Genomic DNA, 20579 nt, shown 5'->3' on the forward strand with positions numbered 1-20579 from the left:
ATATCTTAACGATTAGACACTATAGAACGATAGCATTTTGACATTTCGTTTTATTAAAATATAAACAATAAATAAGGCTGTTACGTATACGCTCAAGAAGTAAATACAAACGATAAAGTTTAAAATGAGCTTTCATTGCCAAAATTCATTGACTTGTGTTAAGGAATCAACCAATGCAAAATAAAGAAAAATAAAATGGAGAAGTTTCCGACTCCATTAATATTATATCTAGATAAACTCTAAAGTTTCATAGAAACCAAACATTACAATATATCTCGAGCGAACAAGAGTCACAAATAACAACTGAAGAAACTAACAGAATAAAAATGAATAATGTCCTTTGAACTAATGCGTCTCGCATTAAGTATTCGGCCCACAATCGGGCACACACGTGCAAGATGAAACTGCAGACTGCAGGCAAACTTAAACCATTTACCGTGCGCACGTATAAAGGGAAAACATCGTGAGACGCCTGTTCGGAAAATATTGCGGGGGAAGTCATTAGTATGGCATGGCAGCGAGAAATATTAAAGAAAATTCAAGTCCTTTAGTTTGAAACGCAAAATTGGGGATAATTTCTTGAATCAAAAGTCACAATTTCGCTCAACTATTGCTATGTAAGTTTTTAAACTGACATGGTCACTAACACTAACATTAGAACTTGAGACGGGATAGTTCATCCGTGATCATGGCGCTTGCAACAGCGCCGAAATATCGGAAACTCATAAAAATGGATAAACATGGTAAATATTCCGTCTCAAGTTCTAACTATTGCTAGCTTACCGGGCAAAGATGAAAACAACACATGGATTTAATTAAGAGCATTTAATAGTATTCAAAATGAAAAAATACAATCCGAATATTAAATAATATTATGTATAATACAAACGGACGCAATCATCTGCGAACAGTTACATGATCGCACAGAAATAGTACAATACCATATGATAAATTACTATCTTGATGGAACTTTTATCATCAATTGTAGAGTTTTAGTGCGATATTTCAGACTACAACCATTACGATCTCCTCAACAAAACGTATGCCATCATCGATCATACAAAGTTAGGAAATAAAATGGACGACACACATGCTTTGTTTTTATATTCAATAAATGCGACTAAGTACAAAATTTATTTGAAAAAGCACATACAGTCATACATGTCAATGCTCGTATTAAAATACATTTGTTTTTGTTATATGCTTACTGATGATAGACCAATACAAAAAAAAATAATCGATTTTTAATGATAGTCAAGATTCAAGAAAGGTGGGAGTTGGGGTGGTAGGTAACTTAAAGAATCCCATGCTTGATGCCCTTTTCCTTCATTCGGTATATTGTTAATTGCTTCGAACTCAATTTTATTTTTACTCGGTTTTTTGTTTGGATTACATAACCCTGTAATTTCCAATATCTCATTGGATACATCGTCATATATATGCTGATGGTACGGACAAACTGAATCAACTAAAAAGTAACATCCAATATTTTTGGATTTCGGCTCGCACTCACAATTTGGCTTAATAACAATATGTGGTGGCTTATCTCTGGAACTTGATTTTGCAACGCCACTCCGTTTCTTTGCATGAAAGGAGCCACTTTTATGATGTGATTTGGTTTTCTTCGGATTAAAACCAGTTAACCAATCAAATGTGTCTAACTGCAATTCCGAACAAACGCATTTGGTTGCATCGCAATCACAATCTTCCGGATGAGCGTTGCATGTTGTTGTAATTGCTTTACTAACAGAACAGATTAAGTCTGTAACCTGCTGTGATCTCGTATCTACATCTGCATGGTTTTCCTTATTTTTGGCGCGTTTAGTCATGGATTTCATGACCTCTTCGTCAACGACCACGTATATATTGCCAGATGAAGTTATTTTCAACGTACCGTTATGTCCTTTGAATTTGCCACTACTATTGAGATCTATAATTATTTTTCCGGAATCGGATCTCTTTATTGGAATAAGTCCTTCTGAATTAGTTGACAAAAAGCTCTTTAAATTATGCATGAATACCTTTTTTGAGTCTTTATCTAAAATTGCGGCGTATTGACCCGACTCTGTTTTTCTTAGAACAGTTTGAGGTTCTGTAAATATTCCTTTCTTGTCCTGAACTTTTAAGTTATCATAAACTTGTGAATCGCTGCTGGCTAATTTTGATTTTCTAAGATTTCCTCGGTGAATTTCCCTACTTGAAGTAGGGAATTTTCCAATGGCATGTGAATAATCGTTTGGTAAACTGTCTAATGAAACCAAGTTAGCTATTGATTCAAAGATATCTTTTTGAATTAATACTTTTACATCACCTGATGATGATTTATAAATCAAGGCTTTCTGTTTAATTAAATCACTTTCATCATCAATATTCAAATCAATAATATAATTTCCTGAACTTGTTTTATGCAAATCAACTACAAGGTCCTTTTTGTCCCGCATAAATTCGTTTAAAAGTTCATTTTTTTTATTGTTTTCATTTAAACCGATTATGTAATTCAGCGATGGTGTGGTTTGCAAAATTGCGGGAAGTGCTAACGGTTGAGTTTGCAACCCAATTATTGTAAGTTTTAAGTCACGATCATTTATATGACTCATACTGTGCATTTCAATAAAAGTTCTTGATTCAGGGATTATTAACATTCCTCCAGATGGAGATTTTCTAACGATTGCATTGAAAACTCTACCATTCTTATCAAAATTTACAAAATAACTATTAGAAGAAATCTTAGACAAAAATACAGGATATTCATTATTCATAAAGCTTATGTATTTCAAAGAAGTCATGTTATCAACATAAATAGCTATAGTACCCGACGTTGTTTTAGTAACAACTGTGGAAAACGTCTGGACTTCACCGTCTTTTCCTTTAATCTGGACTGCAACATCTGTATTTCCTTCTTTATATAATTTCTTTAATTCTGATCTAAACTCAAATACACTTGAAATATCTTGCCTGGGTAACTTTTGACGATCTATTTTGTCTGTTCTTTGAAGTTTTTTCAATTGGAATTCCTCTGAACTCTTTAACATTGAGTCGACTAATCGACTAATATCTTTGTGGGATTTCTTGTCTTTTTTACGCTCACTCGTATGTTTCTCTGAGTTTTTGTCATGTGGCTGAGAAGTGGAAGCCTCAGCTCTATCTTTTCTCACTTGATTGGAACCGTCTTGTTTTTTAGGAATCGTTGCTAATTTGATACTTTTTAATATACTGGCATCTGACTTATTGTCCAACGAGCCTTTTAGTAAACTGATAACATCTTTATGTATGTCTAACAGTCGAGTTCCAGAAGATGTTCGTCTTATCGATACTTTGTGAGTATTATCAACCTCGTTTTCTTTTGCATTGAAATCGACTAAAAGATTACCGGATGAGGTCTTTTTTAATGAAATGAATAAAGAAGGATCCTCAAGACTCTTTTTTTCTATCATGTCTATTAACTGTTCATTTAGTTCCATAGCTAGCCTGCCGGACTTTGTGTATTTGAGTTCAGTAAATTGATAATTTGACAGCCCAGTTTTATTTTCAATAGATATTTTAAATTGATCTTTATTAACATTTTCATTTCGACTAATGTTATTTCTAATTTCTGGTATTGTGCTACTTTGTTCCTTTTGGCCTTTAGGATTTAATTTAGAATCAGCAGATATTGGCTGGGACACCTCAAGATTCCGGGTATCTTTTTTTATTTTTCGATAGTGTGCACATGAACCCTTATTGCAATTGCCTGTAACTCCTGCTCTCAGTTGTTTTGTATCTGCAAGTTAATTGAAATATTATGAATTTGATATAAATAAAAAAATGTAGGCAATATATACATAGGTATTTAAAATTGCATGGGAGTACAAAACAACTGAAAACAATAACTCTTATAATAAAGTTACATAAAGCAAAATAACGCGTACTAAGGTTTGATTTACCAACTCTAGATAATTTTATTGTAATATTTTAAAATTCTTGACCATTATTCCTAAAAAAATACCTATGTTGATTGAAAAATTGAAAAAAGAGTATAAAAAACTAATAACGAAGCCCTATTTCCACATCAATGCTATTTCAACGGACACGTACTTATTTATTTCTATATCTTTTATTTTTATTTTTGTTTTGCTTTATATGATCGAGTTTACTTCTGACATGTTTGTGAAGCGTTACTTTACTATTCTTTTCTTTGTGTTTATTTTTATGGGTATCATTAATAAGTACTGTACATTTGTCTGTACTCTCAGTATCAATATTTAGATCTTGGACTGAAAAATAATTGTGAGGCTTTCTCAAATTTCTCCCATATTCATTATTCCATTGCGACTTTATATTGGTACAAGTACATTTCTTTGGTTCCGTTACCGTTTCTTGCAAACTATGTAAGCATTTGCTCAAGTGTATCAAGTTGCGTGTCTTGTCCAGCTCCTGAATTTGCTCAAGGGATGTTTCATCAGAAATATTATATGTGTTGCGAATATCCTCCAATAATTTTAACTTTAATTCGTTGGCAATCTTATTTTTAGGTCTTTGAGTGTTACCAGTCATTACATCAATGAACGACATACCAATGTTGTCTTCTTCTTCATTTAAAGTAATACTATGTTCCATGTCAAGTTTTTCTTTTTCTAGGGAAATAGCTTTAACTTGGTTTATATTATCCTTAATTAATTTAAAATCTTTTGAAGCTTCCAAAGTCTCACATTTTACTTCCACTTCGGTTACAGTTTCTGAACTTAAATCTTCCAACTTGGCTAGTGAAGATATCTCTTTGTACAATGATTTTAATGTAACCCATTCAACTTTTGAAGGAGACATATTATTAGCAGCAAATGGCATCTGTGGGACAACAATTTCTTTCATAATTTCCTTAACATTATCGCAAACCTTTCTTCCCACAAGTTTAGCGTTAATATCTTGATCTACTTTCGAAGACGACTTAAATTTCATCTTCAAACGTACACCATCATCCATATTACTAAAATTACCCATCGATGTCCCTATTTTATCGTCATTGCCTTGAGAAAATTTAGGACACAATATCATTTGTATATCGTTATCAGATTTATTTCCTGATTTTTCATTTGTTCGAGGTATATTGTTGTGATCACTTTTATTATCTGTGCAAATTGTTATACGTCCTATTTTCTGCAGCTTTTTTATGAAAGGCGCTCTATTTTCTCGCGATACGTAATTTGATGAACAGGCACAATATTGGTTTATTTTGTTTATGGAAGATTTTGTGGCTAGCAAATATTTTACTGGTAAATTAGAGCAATTGCATTCCGTTTCTCCTCTTCTGCTCGAATTGATTACATCATCAAGCACCGCCACGGGTACCTAAGGTGAAATTGTGTATTTTATTTTTATCTAAACATGGTGGCTACTTTACTCGACTATGTGAAATAAAACCACCATGTACAATAAAATAGTTAACTTTATTGCGAAAATTTACATTTATAATTTATCAAACAAATCGATTCGTATGATATGATGTTTGAAACAGGCGCAGCCGGTACTATTCACATGTTTCGTAATTTAGATTGGAGGACTCGGTGTCTATAAACGTGAAACTTACTTTTTCTATAGGTGATACCTCAGAATATCTTCCCATGACTTCCTCGAAAATTCGTTGGCGCTTTTTACATCTACGACCTAAAATAACACGACTTTAGATATCTAGTTGCACTGAATTGTACTCCCACGCAAATTCTACACCTGTACTGTTATTTAATCACTTACCTTTACGACATGGACATGGTGTTGCCACCTTGCTTCCACAAGTGCATGTAGCCTGAACATAAAAACGATTTAAATTTATTTTACCTTTCAAACATTAATGGTTTTATTTCAATAAAGAGAGAAGAGATTATCACCAGCAAGATTTATATCGATATGTAGACGATATTGCTGCTCCAACCATCATATCAAAAATTATACTTAAACAATTTTCTGTTTCTGGTGGTTTTATTGACTCATTAATATTGACATTACATTAGTTACATGGATGGCTTTAAATTTACTACTGAATTGCTGAATTTTCTGATGCCATCGTTAATTGATATACTACTTCTTTCGAGAGACAGATTAACATTAAAGTTACCTGTTTAATTAAAGACACACTATAGATTTGAGAGCTATTAAAAACTCACCGTCTTATCTTGTGGTGACTTCTTTGGTAGGTTTGATGGTAAGGGGTGAACTTTTTGCGCTGTGGAGAGCGGCTCAGGCCCCAGAACACACTGAGCGGCGCGCATATTCTTGGAGAATGGGCAGCTCTGGCCGGCGCAGGGCTCGCGCCGCAAGTTGTCCGCCGCACCCGGCATCCCCAACATACCACAGTCCGTACTGCATGCCAGCGACTCTCGTTGCGGACACGTATTTTCACTCGGACTCGCACCCTATATTAATAATTACTCAAAGGTGAATATTCCATATACAGAAGAAAAGTAGACATCCGAGTTCTACCTTCCAACAAAAACAGTTCCTGTCTATCTGTTTTGTTCTCCCAAAACAGTTCCACCTATACCTACTGTAGGTGAAACTGTGACGAAAGAAATCATGCTGGGCACAACGGGCTTTACGTTTAAAAGCACAAATTAACAAAATATTTCATCTTTATAGTTTACCTCATCTGCTGGTTGTAATCCACAAGAAGTAGGGTCAGTTGGTGGTTTTGGGGCTTTATTACAGATACAGGCTTTGGGACCTTTTGGACAATTACATTCACCAATCCCACCCCAGCGATGACACGGATCCTGTGCAAAAAAAAACAAAAAGAAAAATAAATCACAGACAAAGGTAGGTACATAATAAGCGCAGTTATCAATACTAAAGACAATTAGACACTTACCTTTTTAGCCGGTGTGCCCCTATCTTCTTTCACTGGACGTGGTATAGTCACATCTCTGAGACACAACATCAACTGCTTGTAAGTTTCTGGGTCCATCTGGAAAACAATGGTTAGCATGCAACATGGTATTAATACAAGAATTCCTACTGAAAGTTTATCATCACATCTTACTTACCTCGCATCTTGTCTTCACCGCTCCACCGACAATCGTTAAATTCAAATTCTTCTTCACCGTACTCAATATGAAGTCCTGCAATACTTTCCTGGTTTCCTGATTAAGTTTCCCATTCCGACTTCTCTTCAAGCAATTTAATATACAATCAGCAACAGCTTTACCGCCACAAGTTTTAGATTGTCTCTCCAAAACTGTGTACATGTTATCAAAAATATTGTCCAAAAATTTCTGTTTTACGCTCATACAAACACAATCCATAGAGTGATCAGGACTGCAATGATCTTTTGAGTATAAACAGTCCCTTTTTGCTAAGCATCTTGGACAGTCGGTACAGTATTTCCTTACATCTGCAGTGTCAATACATTGATGACATTTTATGCATTTCACCTTAAATGCAGCCAGATCCTTTTCAACCTTTGCCAATTCTTCGGCAATGGATTTTTCTCTCTTCTCACATCTTTCTTTACAAGTATCACAGGTCTGCTTTAGAAGATCAATCTCTTGAAATAGTGCTTCTTTCTAAAAATAATTATGAAGCCCAAATGAATATTATAAGTGAAATCATACGAAAACAGAGAAAAAAAAGAATATCATATTATATATTTATAATAAACCTTTAACTTTTTTTACCTCAGCAAGCAGATCTTCATTTTCAAGTTTCTTCTGTAAAAGGACTCTACAAATTTTTTGCAAATCCTCTCTCGCCTCTTTTACATATTTTGAACCCTCATTCTCTTTTTCTGTTTTAACTTTCTTTTCTATTGCAACCTTTTGTTGAAGTCTCTGCAATTGGGCAGCCATAGTTTCCATTCTTGCCTGAAATGCCATTTAAACCATTAGGTAACCATATATAGAAAACAAACAATAACTGTATAGTTATGGAACTGTGTTGGAAGGTATGTTATGTTTCAAATCCTTGTAACTTTGCTCTGTTATACCATTTTCACCTAACTCTGACACTTCGAACTTCTTTGTTGTGCATATGTAGGTATTACTTACATCAGAAGATTCTCTCTTCGATTTATATGAATTCTTAGCAACATCCAAATCTTTAGTATTACTTGCAATTCTTTTCTTAAAATCTTCAATCTCCATACCCATCACTTTTAGGTCATTATTCTTCTGATATATTTTCTCTTTGATTTCATCGCCACACTTATTTATATTCCCTAATTGAAATTCTAGATCTTTCTTGTGCTTCTTCCATTTGATACAATTAGTTTCTATTTCCTTAAACTAAAAATAACCAATAATTGCAAATTAAACAAATTGCATCAAATTCTGTTCTAGGCAATCTAATTATTGTAAGAAGAATTGTTAGCAGTTTTACCTCTTTCTTCAATTCTTTGTATCTATCTTGAGATTCTAATATTTTCTTCTTGTATGAGTCCTCCATACAACACCACATGCAATCAGCCTGTTTCAACAATTGCATGCCCTGTGCTTCCCTTTCTTCCAAACTTTGAATCTGCTCCACGAGGTCTCTCTGGGTTAACCTGAGCTCTTCAAGTCGCACGTGGCATTGTTTATCTAACGAGGCCGCCTTTAATAAAAAATAAAATTAAAAAAAAATGTAGGTAATGTCAAAATAATCAATCTCCGTATAAAACTAAACGAAAGTATATCAGTAGCCAGACCCACGCTTCAGTCATAAAAGTCTACTCAGATAAATGGCTTACTTGGGTGCTCGTAAACTACGGGTTAGGAAACTGTCCACTTAGGTACCGTGTGTAATGGTGTCAATATAGGCATCTTAGACTAAAATATCCTGCACGCTTTGCACGTCGTTAGCAACTTCTTTAGGTAAAGTCAATTTGATATAACTAATGTTCCTACAGTCTACTAACTGACGATCTTATTATACCTACAAACCAAATTCAACAGAGACTCGGGTGTTGCGGGAGGCGCTGATCGCTTACCATCAGGTGACCCGTCTGCTCGTTTGCTATTACATAAAAAAAGACTCAACCATTCAGTAATTATTATGGAACACTAGTTTATGTGCAAACACAGGGGCACTATCTGATCCTCTAGTCATTATACTCCGATGGGACGGGATTCCATTCCAAACGGAAAAAAATTAGGTTTGGGACAGAATACTTTATTGGCTGTCCATAAAACTTACAAAAGTAGGGTTGGGTTCAAACTCCAACCGTTCACAAGCTGAGAAACATCACGAAGTTATTAAGACTCGTTACCATTATGTGTACAACAGATTTTATGTCCACTAACCTCTTTAATATTGAACAAAACTTGAGTGAGCGGTATCTTTTCACCATCCTGGCAAACTTCAGGGCAACAAATTTTTCTTTTTGATTCTTTCGGGACATGTATCCTATAAACAGAATTAGGTAGTAATAGAAATATTGTAAGTATTGTGACTCTGCCCATATATTAAATCCGGAGATCTCGATCGACACGAACGCTCGCATTAGGTATCTATTAAATGCATATAGATGAACTCTTTTGTTACCGAGTAGCTGACTGACAGACGAAACTTCTGGACCTAGGAAACTGAAAGTTAACATATAATGTTCCGTGGGGAGCGTACAGGAGCTCTAAGAGAGGAGGATGTAAATTCAAGTTGACGAGCTTAGGTAGGGGCTACTGAATACAGCTCTGAATGTTATCTACATGACAAAGAATTTCAAGATACTTTATCTGTTGCCCATGCTCACCCTATAAATCGACTCATTTGATCAACTTTTTTAAACTAAACTACATACGGTTGAAAGGTGACAGTACCGTTTAACTCGATTCATCACCGAGTCTATCTTCTGCTTTACGATACTCTCCTTCGACTTACTCTTGCAGGCTAGGTAGCACTCCACTTGCTGGGAACCGTACGGTCCCACGCTATCCTTACCACATAGGCGCTGATGTACTTCTTGCTATAAAATTTGGGACAACAAAATGCCTAGACTTAGTAGGGTACAAAAAAAATATCCATCTATTACATAAAAATAAGTCGAGTTTTCCTTCCTGACGCTATAACTCCAGACCGCGAAATTCAAAAGAAAAGCAGGAAAACGGAAAATCATTTTTCACATACAGCGCCATCTCAGATACAAAAATAATAAGTGAAGCTATTTGGTGGCGAAACGGAGTTCACCGGGTTGGCTAGTTTAAAGGTATAAAATTCTTTTGTATTACAAAATGAACATGACATGTAAAAGATCTACAAACCGGTAGGTCACATTCTGGGTCTTCTTTCAGAATGTTCCAGAAATCACACATTAACTTGACACCAACTTCATTGCCCGCTGTACTGGGGTTCGGTGAAGCTGCTCCTCCAGAAGGACTGGCGGAACTCAAGTCCTTGATCAACTTGTCCAACATCTGGTAACGGCGATTCAAACATTCTGGTATCTCACGCATTATGAGAAATTTCTGAAAATATTCTAAAATAAAAGGACATAATTATTTTACCGGGCGTCTCGAAAACCAATCTCTATTACTGTTTAAAGATTGATGTCCCCGTAAGATGTGTAAGATGAAAGTGTATCATATCTCTCCTATAGACGGAACAGTACTTTTTGTCCTAAAATTGATCGTAGGATAAGTAGTTGTCTTATGAAAGGAACATAGGTCAAAGAACACTCTTAGGACAAAATTTGTCCTCTCAATAAGACTGTATCAACCTAAGTCCTACTCTCTACTCGTGTATAAGCTATAGCTACAATCCTTATGAAAAAGTACCCAGTAAAAAAACTTACATTTGAAAGATTCTAAATAACTATACTCAGCGATCTCAGTCTAACGATTTATTTAAATTTCTTTGTCATGGTCGATAACATCAGCAAACAATTTTTAATAATTTTGATGGGTACCTTTTATTGCTAGAATTTTGACATAAATAATATATTCCACTGACAGTACACCGAAATATGGATAAGGAAATGATGCGCAAATAAAAATAGAAATAATGACGTCTCAGATGCCAGTATTTTTAAACTGCAGTACGTATATATTCCCACCATAATAAGATATTCGATTGGTACATTATCATGTACTAGCTTTTGCCAATTACAATTTTTAAAATCGGTCCAGTAGTTTTTGAGCCTATTCATTACAACCAAACAAACAAACAAAGTTTTCCTCTTTATAATATTAGTGTAGACAATATGTACAACTTACTATAACTTAAAATTAAAATAAAGAAAAAAAAAATTCCCGCCTGTATTTTACATTCCTTATTTTACACTTATGTACTTGCGCTTAACATTCGCCAAAGGACTTGCGACAAAGGACAAATATTCAAAGATAAAGCGTTGTTCTATATTAATTACCCAGATCAGAATTTTATTAGATTCCGAACGTTTACAATGAAGATAACAAATTGTCAAACAAAAGTCAAGATGTCAGATGTCAATGTCAAGTCAAACAATATTTTGTTGATAAAATGCTGAGCGCAATTTCTGTTTAGTATTAGTAGTTTTCTACAGCGGCCGAGATAAGATAAAACAAGTACATCAGAAATTATATTATACTTCCCAAGTTTGCTAACTGTGACGCGAGAGAAATCATGGCAGAATTTGGTCCGGTAAAAAAATATCAATTTAATTTCAAATTACCAAAGAAATACGTACATACTTTACTTACATTATTATAAGTTTTTAATTGTAATTGAGGATCGAAGTATTATTTTTACCACGTAATATTATTGTAATAATCATGTGACCAGTTTAATGCAAATAAAATTCCATTCATAAAACAGAGTTGAACCAGTGTGATATAAAAATAAATAACTGTACTAGTAAAAGTAAAGTACTGTAAAAGTAGATTTTTACTATCGGAATAATTAACTTACCACCGTACTCAGAGTCATTTAATGGTGGCTTAATCCTGTTCTTAGCAATATAGGTACCTTAGTTACTAAGGAATAGTTTAAGTAATCATTACATGTCTCTGAGTGCGGCAGTTAGCCAAGTAATAATAATAATTAATTTAAATAACTTTTTAATTTTCAGGAACACCCTAGGAATTTGATTCCGGAATTATGCAATCAGTTTTATCATTTAGGATGGGTCACTGGAACTGGAGGAGGTATCTCTATTAAACAAGGGTGAGTGATCATGCCTACATATTTAATTAAATAAATCAGACTTATTATATAAATGAGAAAGTTTGTTTGTTTGGATGTCTGTCGGACAATCATGCTGAAACTATAGAATTTTGATGAAATTTGGTACACAGACAGAGTATGAGCTGACTTGGGTGATAGAATACTTTTTATCCCTCAGGAACGCCAGTGAAGTCGCTGGCAGAAGCTAGTAACATATAATTAACTGAACATGAAAGTCACTGGCAAACACCTATACTTAGGTACTTTATCCAGCCCACTTAAGCTCCTCAACAGACATTAATAAATCAAATATTAAAATGATTGCTGAAAAACATTAGGTACTTACTTTATATGCATTATTGTCATAAAAACATACTCATTACTATTCCAAGTGAAAGACCGGATACATTATACACTAATCATTAAAAGAAACCGCAATTAAAATTAGAAATCCAATGTTATTTAAAATGTATTATGTTTGACAGGGACAAAATTTACATAGCCCCCTCTGGAGTACAAAAGGAACGCATGAAATCTGATGACCTGTTTGTGCAAACTATTAATGATGAGGATCTTGAATTACCACCTCCGGAGAAAATGTAAGTTTGACTTTTTTTATATAACTCATTTTATTAATGTCCGATTTTTATTATAATTGGTCACTGCTGATCTCTGTTTAAACTTATTTATTTATCCCATACCTACCAATAAATTATTCAATGTTGACAGGATAGCTTGTGAGATCATCACTACATAGTATAAAACAAAGTCGCTTTTTCTGTCATGTGTCATGTTGTCCCTATGAACACTTAAATCTTTAAAACTACGCAACGGATTTTGATGCGGTTTTTTTTAATAGATAGAGTAACTCATGAGGAAGGTTTTTATGTATAATACAGGTATAATATATCACCATTGCACCCATGCGAAGCTGGGGCGGGTCGCTAGTAAATAATATTTAAATACATAGAACAACAACCCAAAGTAGAACTCAGCCTCCGATACAGGATCTCACAATTCCTTCTTGTCATTTTCTCGCCAATTTACCAACTAAAATCGTCTTAAAATGTACTACATCTTTTTATTCATCATACTTATCAATATTGCAGGTTAAAGAAAAGTCAGTGCACTCCTCTATTCATGCTGGCGTACCGAGAGCGCGGCGCGGGCGCAGTCATACACACACACTCGCCTCACGCGGTGCGCTGCACACTACTGTACGACAAGGAGTTTGTCATCACACATCAGGAGATGATCAAGGTAACTTATTGAAAAAGAGTCACCATTGGAGATACCTAATTATTCTACTATATAGGAATTTGCACTTTGGAATGGACAAATAGACCCATCCTCTATCTGTCTCATTCACCTTCTGGGTAAAAACTGAGTATTATAGTGATAACTAGCGACCCGCCCAGCGTCGCATGGGTGCAATGGTGATATATTATGCATGTATTATACATATAAACCTTCCTATTGAATAACTTTATCTATTAAAAAAAACCAAGTTTTCAAGATTTTCAGATCAAGACAGAAAAAGCAACTTTGTTTTATACAATGTAGTGATGTCAAAGCATTTATTTCAATTAATCCTAAATAAGGCACTTTTGAAACGTCAAATTGAATTGTCCGTCAGTCTGTCTATCAGTGAAGCTAGGCGCTCGTTCCAAAGTGTTGCTTCGAATGGAGAAGAACGAGCAAGAAACTCCATCATTACTCTTTTAAAAAAAATGTTTTTTACTATATCTCTGATACATTATTTGATCATTTACCTATTGTATATATATGTAGGAACTGTATCTAATCCTTCAGGGAATTCACGACGTGCTATTGTCTATTTTAATGTAAAAATGACTTACTTTACATTTCGTTATGTAAAGCGAGTTATTTTATATCACATAACTTGCTAAAATGAACCTTCTTCTCACATCCACAGGGTATAAAAGATGCAACTCTAGGCCGCTATCTCCGCTATGATGAGAAGTTGGTAGTACCGATTATAGAAAACACTCCGTTTGAGAAGGACCTGGCGGGTTCTCTTGGTGAAGCGTTGCGACAGTACCCAGGGACCAGTGCGGTCCTGGTCAGGAGACACGGAGTCTATGTGTGGGGGGATACTTGGCAACAGGCTAAGACTATGTAAGATTATATTCAATTATTTGTTTGTTTTTTGGAATCAGTCACCTTCATTCTCACTAAACGAGGGGGCTCCATAAGACTTCCACCTTGTGCTTAAAGTGCCCAGTGTCTCTATAAATATTATTATGCATGAGGTACTGCCTCATAATTAGTATTAAGTTCTATTCATAGAAAGTTAAAGGAGCATATAGAGGTACAGTCAGCACAGATATTTACTATGCAGGTAAGTAAATAAAGGTTAAGTTAGTACAGAGTTAGTAGCTATAATTGTACTAAATTATAATATGGTTTTTAATCAAGCCACATCTGTAACCATATCGGTAAAACCAACCAATTGCTACTGCCTCAGTACTGAATCAATATTTAATTTCTTATCTGCATAGTAAATAGGTGTGCTGACTGTACCTATGCTAATCTCCGGTATAAAACCGGTAATAAGCTTTAAAACCTTTAGTTTCTTGCATTACTGATCTTTTAAATTCTATCTAAACAATTTTCTTTTACAAAACAGGACCGAGTGCTACGACTACTTATTCGAAATGGCTGTGGAAATGAAGAAATTAAACCTGGACCCAGCCTTTGTGCCAAATAAATGATCCAAAGATTGCTCCATTGAGATCACATCAGATCCACTAAGTAGTTTATAGGTAAACAAATAATTAATTATGAAGTACAAACTGGAAAGCGTCGTAAGGATAGCTGTGAAATCGTTGTAGCTTGTATACCACAAGTTTTAATCAATTTTTAACTTTATTAGAAGGTAATAGGGCTGAAAATCTGTTTAAATAAATGATTTGATGTGTAATTCTATACCTTACCTTGGGAAAATCATAGCTATAAGTATACCATAAACTTCGTCTCCGAGGTAAATATGGGATGATGTTAAAAAACATTTTGTTAAATATTTACAAATTTTATACAAACTCCATGAATACTGTTAACTATTTTTATACTTTGAAAAAAATATATAAAATACAAACAGAACACAACTCTTTCATTGCTAGACATAAAGTTTGGCGTCATCTCGCAACAGTTCAGCCACAATGGTATCGGATATAAGACTGAAGTCTTTTCCGGAACCTTTTTCCTTCTTTTTAATACTTTTTCTTCTAATACCATGGACACTGGACGTACACCTATGAAGTATCAAGTCCTTTACTTCTTGTAGTTCCGCCTTCGAGAGTAAATTCGCTCCCGAATACCCACAACCGACAGACGACACATCCTGCTTCGCCATTTGATATAAAGACTCCAAATCCAACGTCGTCCTATTCTTTTTAGCATGTATCACTTGTTTCCGTTTCAATATGCGCCTTAAGTCCTCCAGATAAGATCTGTTTTCTTCTATCTTTCCATCGATAATTTCAATCTCTTTGTCCGTTAACTTTTTCAAATCTTCATCTAGGATGTGGAATTGGTGTTTAATACTCGAAGGTAACCTTGGCAACTTGCCGGATTCTGTGAAATATGTATTAAGAGAACATTAGCTAAAATGTTCTACAGATCACACAATATTTGATATTTTATAATCATATTTTTTCATTGGAAAACAGCTATAGCGGAAGAAAAGTCTCTTCGACTAGTAATTGGGTTATCATATTCTAGAAGCTTGGTAGGCGGATTAGGACTCGCGGTTAGGTCACTAAAAGTTTTAAGGAATCCTGCTACACCATTACTCCGTGCATACGACCTTCAAACTGTCAAGAACAGAGCGTACTCATTTTTAAAAGGCCGGCAACATGCCTGTTTCTCCTGTGGTATTGTGGGTGTCCATAGGGGGTGATTGTTTACCATCAGGTGACCCGTCTGCTCGTTTGCCTTTATTCCATAAAAAAACAACTAGGTATTTTTATATTTAGTCTTACCGTGATTCGGACTACCATCTTCTAGAGCAGGCTTGATAGAGAAGAAAGCCCTCATCCTCTGTACAGGTTTCAACTCATCTTTGTTCGTACGATCGTAAATGCCGTACTCCACACAAACCACCTTTTCATCAAGTCGACGTAGTTCGATATTATTTTTCTTGTATTTAGAGAATTTCTCAGCGATTATTTTGACGCGCGGCACCTCGTAAATGTAAATGTGCTTTGGTGTACGTTCGCACACTGTTGGAGTATCTGGAGTTAATGAGGTACCTGCAAAGATGATTAGGTATTTCTATGGCTGCGTGGAATGTAAGGGACCTACTACTTTCCACTACATATTTTATGTTTGTAGCGTACATTATTAAAGTTATTTGTAATTATATAAATTTGTAGAAGAAATAAACTGTACCCCAAATATAAACAATATGTTAACATTATATAAAATCAATATTATTATTATATAGTAACGAATATTTGCATACGCGAATATCGTCAACAGATATTCGCTTTCTCGAATGACCTAAATATGACATTCGTCACATCACTAATACCTATCTATATTTACAAATACAAATACTATATACAATGCTTAGTAAAACTAAATGTACAATAAAATTGTCAAATTAAATATTTACATACAAGCGACACGGACAAACTTTTCTTAGTTAATAGTTATCGGCGAGCGCCACAGCGCCAGTGCACGCGCACCCCGCGTGCTGTGGTGCGAGCGAGACCGCGCAGTCGCGCCGGAGCGCGCGATGTGCGAACGAGACAGCACGAGTGCACCGGACCACGCGCGGCCCGCGTGATGCGCACCGGGGCATGAGCAACCCGCGCGCCGCGCCGGACGACGACTCAGTCTGCTTGACGCCTCTGCCTAGACTACTAGCTAGCTTTGCCTTATATAAACTCGCCGCGCTTTAATAATTATATGTATTTAATTCAGTGCTTTCTATCGCTTTATCTATTTGTTCTCGCCTGTATAATAATTCACTCCTTCTAAGAACTGTACTGGTAGTGTGTCGAACGCCTAAGTCTGTATAAGACAATAAACGTTATAATACCGCTACCGTGTGGGACTTTTACTGCTTATCCACTTCAATACCCGCAAGTCATCCTCCACTACCTACATTGGTGACCCCGAACGAGCACGATGGCGGAGAACAAAGGAAACACGACGCAAGATGGCGGCCTACCAGCAGCGGAAAGTTTTCGCGTCGGAGTACGCGTACCACCTTTCAACCCCGAGAAGCCTGGTCTATGGTTTCACCAAATGGAAGCCCAGTTCGTCCTGGCTAACATCAAGTCAGACGAAACTAAATTCTACTACGTGATCGGCCACCTAGACCCACAGTACGCAGACGACGTAGAGGATATCATCGCCCACCCTCCAGCGACCGACAAATATACGAAGCTCAAAAGCGAGCTCATCAAGAGACTTTCGGCGTCGCGGGAGAAGAAAGTCATGCAGCTTCTCAGGCACGAGGAGCTAGGCGACAGGAAGCCGTCGCAATTCTACCGGCACCTCCTCAACCTGGCTGGCCCAGGTGTTCCAGAGGAGTTCCTGAGGACCATCTGGACGAGCCGTCTACCCGCAAGTACTCAAGCCATTGTGGCGTCACAATCGAAGAGGGATCTGGCTGAGCTGGCTGAGTTGGCGGACCGGATCCATGATGTCGTCGGCATCCAGGTGGGATCTACGGCAGCCATCACCACAGCTGCAACCTCTCCAGGCCATGCAGGTAACAGCGCGCAATCCGAGATTGCTGCGCTGACAAAGCAAGTGGCAATGTTGGCGGAACAAGTGGAACGATTGTCCCGGCCAAGGGGTAGATCCGGCAGTCGTACGCGTCAACGTTCCAGGTCAGGCAACAGATCGGCGTCCAGCTATAAAACGTCCCCGCTCTGCTGGTACCACAAAAACTTTGGGGAACGCGCGAGGAAATGCATAAAGCCGTGCGACTACCCTACTTCGGGAAATGTGCGGGGCAATCAGTGATGGCGGCCGATGATTGTCCAAGTGCGGGTCGCTTATTCGTCACCGATCAAAGGTCAAAGGTGCAGTTTTTGGTCGACACTGGCAGCGACCTCTGTGTCTACCCCCGATCGGCACTTTCTCGACGAGTACAGAAGACCAATTTCCAGTTATGTGCCGCTAACGGAACGCCGATACACACATACGGCTATATTAACGTATCACTCAATTTAGGCTTGCGCCGTGACTTTGTCTGGCGATTTATTGTTGCTGACGTAACAAAGGCGATAATAGGCGTGGATTTTTTATGTTTTTATAATTTAGCTGTCGATTGCAGGAACCAACGCCTCATCGACAACTATACAACGCTCTCCACCCCGGCTTCGTCTGCGCGTCGCTCTGATGACGTCTCGTCGGTTAAAGTAAGTCTTGGTGAGTCCGCATACACGCACATACTACGGGAATTTCCCGACGTCACTCGTCCATCAGGCATACACCGCACACCCAAACACCAGACAGTACATCACATCCGCACTACTCCTGGACCACCAGTAGCCTGTTCACCCCGCAGACTGGCCCCCGACAAACTGAAAATCGCCAGGGAGGAGTTTGACGCCATGATCAAGTGTGGCACTTCACTTGTCGTCCGTCAGAATCACCCTGGTCTTCACCTCTACATCTGGCTCCGAAGAAGAACGACGGTTGGCGCCCCTGCGGCGATTATAGGATGCTGAACGCACGGACCATCGCAGACCAGTACCCTATCCGACACATCCACGACTTCGCCCACAGCCTGTCTGGCTGTACCGTCTTTTCACAGATTGACCTGGTGAAAGCGTACAACCAGATTCCAGTCCATCCAGACGACATCCCGAAGACTGCGATCACCACGCCGTTCGGTCTTTTCGAATTTCCATACATGACGTTCGGACTTCGAAATGCCGCACAGACGTTTCAGCGCTTCGTGGATGAAATGCTCAGGGGGCTGGACTTCACGTACGCATACCTGGACGACTTCCTGGTCTTCTCTAAAGACCATAAGACCCACGAAGTCCACCTGCGTCAGCTTTTCACCAGGCTCAAGGAATACGGTATGGTCATCAACAGCTCAAAGTGTGCCTTTGGTGTTTCAGAGGTAACCTTTCTGGGGTATCATATTTCAGCCCAGGGTACCAAGCCCCTGCCTTCAAAAGTCGAAGCCGTACAAAACTTTCCCGCTCCTAAGACCGTAAGAGAGCTACGGAGATTCCTTGGGATGCTCAATTTTTATCGTAGGTTCATTCCTGAAGCAGCTACGCATCAAGCACCCCTGAACGCTCTCCTTACTGGCTCAGTAAAGGGTTCACACCCTGTACATTTTACAGCAGAGGAACATACAGCTTTTCAGAACTGCAAGAACAGCCTATGCCAAGCAGCATTACTGGCCCATCCTGATTGCAACGCAAAGATGGCGTTGGTCACGGATGCGTCAGACAAAGCCATCGGAGCAGTCCTGCAGCAGCTGAACGAGGGAGCATGGGAGCCACTCGCATTCTTCTCACGCAAGTTGACTCCAGCACAGGTAAAGTACTCTCCTTACGATCGAGAGTTGCTCGCCATTTACGAGAGTGTCAAGTACTTTAGACATATGTTAGAGGCTCGTCATTTCGTCATTTACACTGACCACAAGCCTATCACATATGCCTACCACTCTCGTAAAGAAAATAGTTCTCCCCGGCAATCACGTCACCTGGACTTTATTGCCCAGTTCACAACCGACATTCGACACATTTCAGGGAAGAACAATGTCGTGGCGGACACCCTTTCACGCGTGGAGGAGATTACTCAACCTGTGCACGCCGAGAGGATCGCCGCTGCTCAACTTGAGGACCCTGAACTGAAGGAACTCCTAGCTGGTGAGACTTCCTTACGCCTGCAGCAAGTTAGGATCCCAGGTACAACTTGCCAATTATACTGCGACGTCAGCACCTCAACGCCGAGACCTTTTGTGCCCAAGGAATTGCGCAGGTCAGTTTTTACAAGCCTGCACTCCTTGAGTCACCCAGGTTCCAAGGCATCTGCAAGGCTGGTCGCAGACCGGTACGTTTGGCCTGGAGTTAGGAAGGACTGTCGCGAGTGGGTTCGTTCCTGCTTGGAATGTCAACGTGCGAAAATCACACGTCACGTCTCTGCTCCAATAGGCAACTTCAAACTACCTTCATCAAGGTTTGCCTTCATCCACATTGACCTCGTAGGTCCATTGCCTCTGTGTCAAGGGTACCGATATTGTCTCACCGCCGTCGATCGCTTTACGCGATGGCCTGAGGCAATACCGATAGCAGACATAACTGCTGAAACAGTGGCAAAGGCTCTACTGAGTGGGTGGATAGCCCGTTTCGGCTGCCCATCCGATATCGTAACCGATAGAGGTAGGCAGTTCGAATCAGAGCTCTTTAAATGTTTATCTGGTATTGCTGGGTTCCGACACCGCAAAACCACAGCCTACCATCCAGCCTGTAACGGACTGGTGGAGAGATTCCACC

General features: G+C 38.0%; 3 protein-coding genes across 7 annotated transcripts; 1 reads left to right on the plus strand and 2 right to left on the minus strand.

Annotated features, from left to right (window-relative positions):
• Positions 1–806: 806 nt before the first annotated feature.
• On the minus strand, positions 807–10910 carry LOC118276193 (uncharacterized). Of its 5 annotated transcripts, none has more exons than XM_035594420.2 (13): positions 10730–10908; positions 10200–10414; positions 9759–9904; positions 9246–9348; positions 8344–8556; positions 8013–8249; positions 7644–7829; positions 7014–7532; positions 6839–6934; positions 6615–6743; positions 6138–6386; positions 5728–5779; positions 807–3760 (listed from the first exon to the last, which is right to left on the minus strand). In XM_035594420.2, the coding sequence occupies exons 2-13, from the start codon at positions 10389–10391 to the stop codon at positions 1245–1247; spliced, it is 4638 nt and encodes a 1545-aa protein (XP_035450313.2). In that variant the 5' UTR covers positions 10392–10414; positions 10730–10908; the 3' UTR covers positions 807–1244. The 5 variants fall into 5 exon arrangements, with proteins under 5 accessions (XP_035450313.2, XP_035450314.2, XP_035450315.2 ...); XM_035594423.2 differs by lacking the exon at positions 807–3760 and adding an exon at positions 5405–5640 and having other exon boundaries at positions 10730–10901; XM_035594421.2 differs by lacking the exon at positions 6615–6743 and having other exon boundaries at positions 10730–10910.
• Positions 10911–11388: 478 nt separating this feature from the next.
• LOC118276195 (probable methylthioribulose-1-phosphate dehydratase) lies at positions 11389–15206 on the plus strand. The gene is made up of 6 exons (XM_035594426.2): positions 11389–11556; positions 11984–12078; positions 12564–12677; positions 13188–13338; positions 14015–14217; positions 14729–15206. The coding sequence occupies exons 1-6, from the start codon at positions 11539–11541 to the stop codon at positions 14811–14813; spliced, it is 666 nt and encodes a 221-aa protein (XP_035450319.1). The 5' UTR covers positions 11389–11538; the 3' UTR covers positions 14814–15206.
• Positions 15150–16615, minus strand: LOC118276194 (uncharacterized). Its single transcript, XM_050707190.1, has 3 exons — positions 16603–16615; positions 16083–16352; positions 15150–15675 (listed from the first exon to the last, which is right to left on the minus strand). The coding sequence occupies exons 1-3, from the start codon at positions 16613–16615 to the stop codon at positions 15218–15220; spliced, it is 741 nt and encodes a 246-aa protein (XP_050563147.1). The 3' UTR covers positions 15150–15217.
• Positions 16616–20579: the final 3964 nt, after the last annotated feature.

The sequence above is a fragment of the Spodoptera frugiperda genome, chromosome 31 (genome assembly GCF_023101765.2).
Source record: "Spodoptera frugiperda isolate SF20-4 chromosome 31, AGI-APGP_CSIRO_Sfru_2.0, whole genome shotgun sequence".
Taxonomy (NCBI): domain Eukaryota; kingdom Metazoa; phylum Arthropoda; class Insecta; order Lepidoptera; family Noctuidae; genus Spodoptera; species Spodoptera frugiperda.

What these genes read in the sequence shown, in the direction of transcription:
- LOC118276193 (XM_035594420.2), bottom strand. Translation starts at nt 10,391, where the DNA reads ATGCGTGAGATACCAGAATGTTTGAATCGCCGTTACCAGATGTTGGAC. An exon ending in ACCCAGAATGTGACCTACCG is followed by an intron (nt 9,905 to 10,199) that starts GTTTGTAGATCT and finishes CAAATTTTATAG; the next exon opens with CAAGAAGTACATCAGCGCCT. An exon ending in ACAAAGAATTGAAGAAAGAG is followed by an intron (nt 8,250 to 8,343) that starts GTAAAACTGCTA and finishes GGTTATTTTTAG; the next exon opens with TTTAAGGAAATAGAAACTAA.
- LOC118276195 (XM_035594426.2), top strand. An exon ending in GGTATCTCTATTAAACAAGG is followed by an intron (nt 12,079 to 12,563) that starts GTGAGTGATCAT and finishes TATGTTTGACAG; the next exon opens with GGACAAAATTTACATAGCCC. An exon ending in TGGCAACAGGCTAAGACTAT is followed by an intron (nt 14,218 to 14,728) that starts GTAAGATTATAT and finishes TTTACAAAACAG; the next exon opens with GACCGAGTGCTACGACTACT.
- LOC118276194 (XM_050707190.1), bottom strand. An exon ending in AGATGGTAGTCCGAATCACG is followed by an intron (nt 15,676 to 16,082) that starts GTAAGACTAAAT and finishes CATATTTCACAG; the next exon opens with AATCCGGCAAGTTGCCAAGG.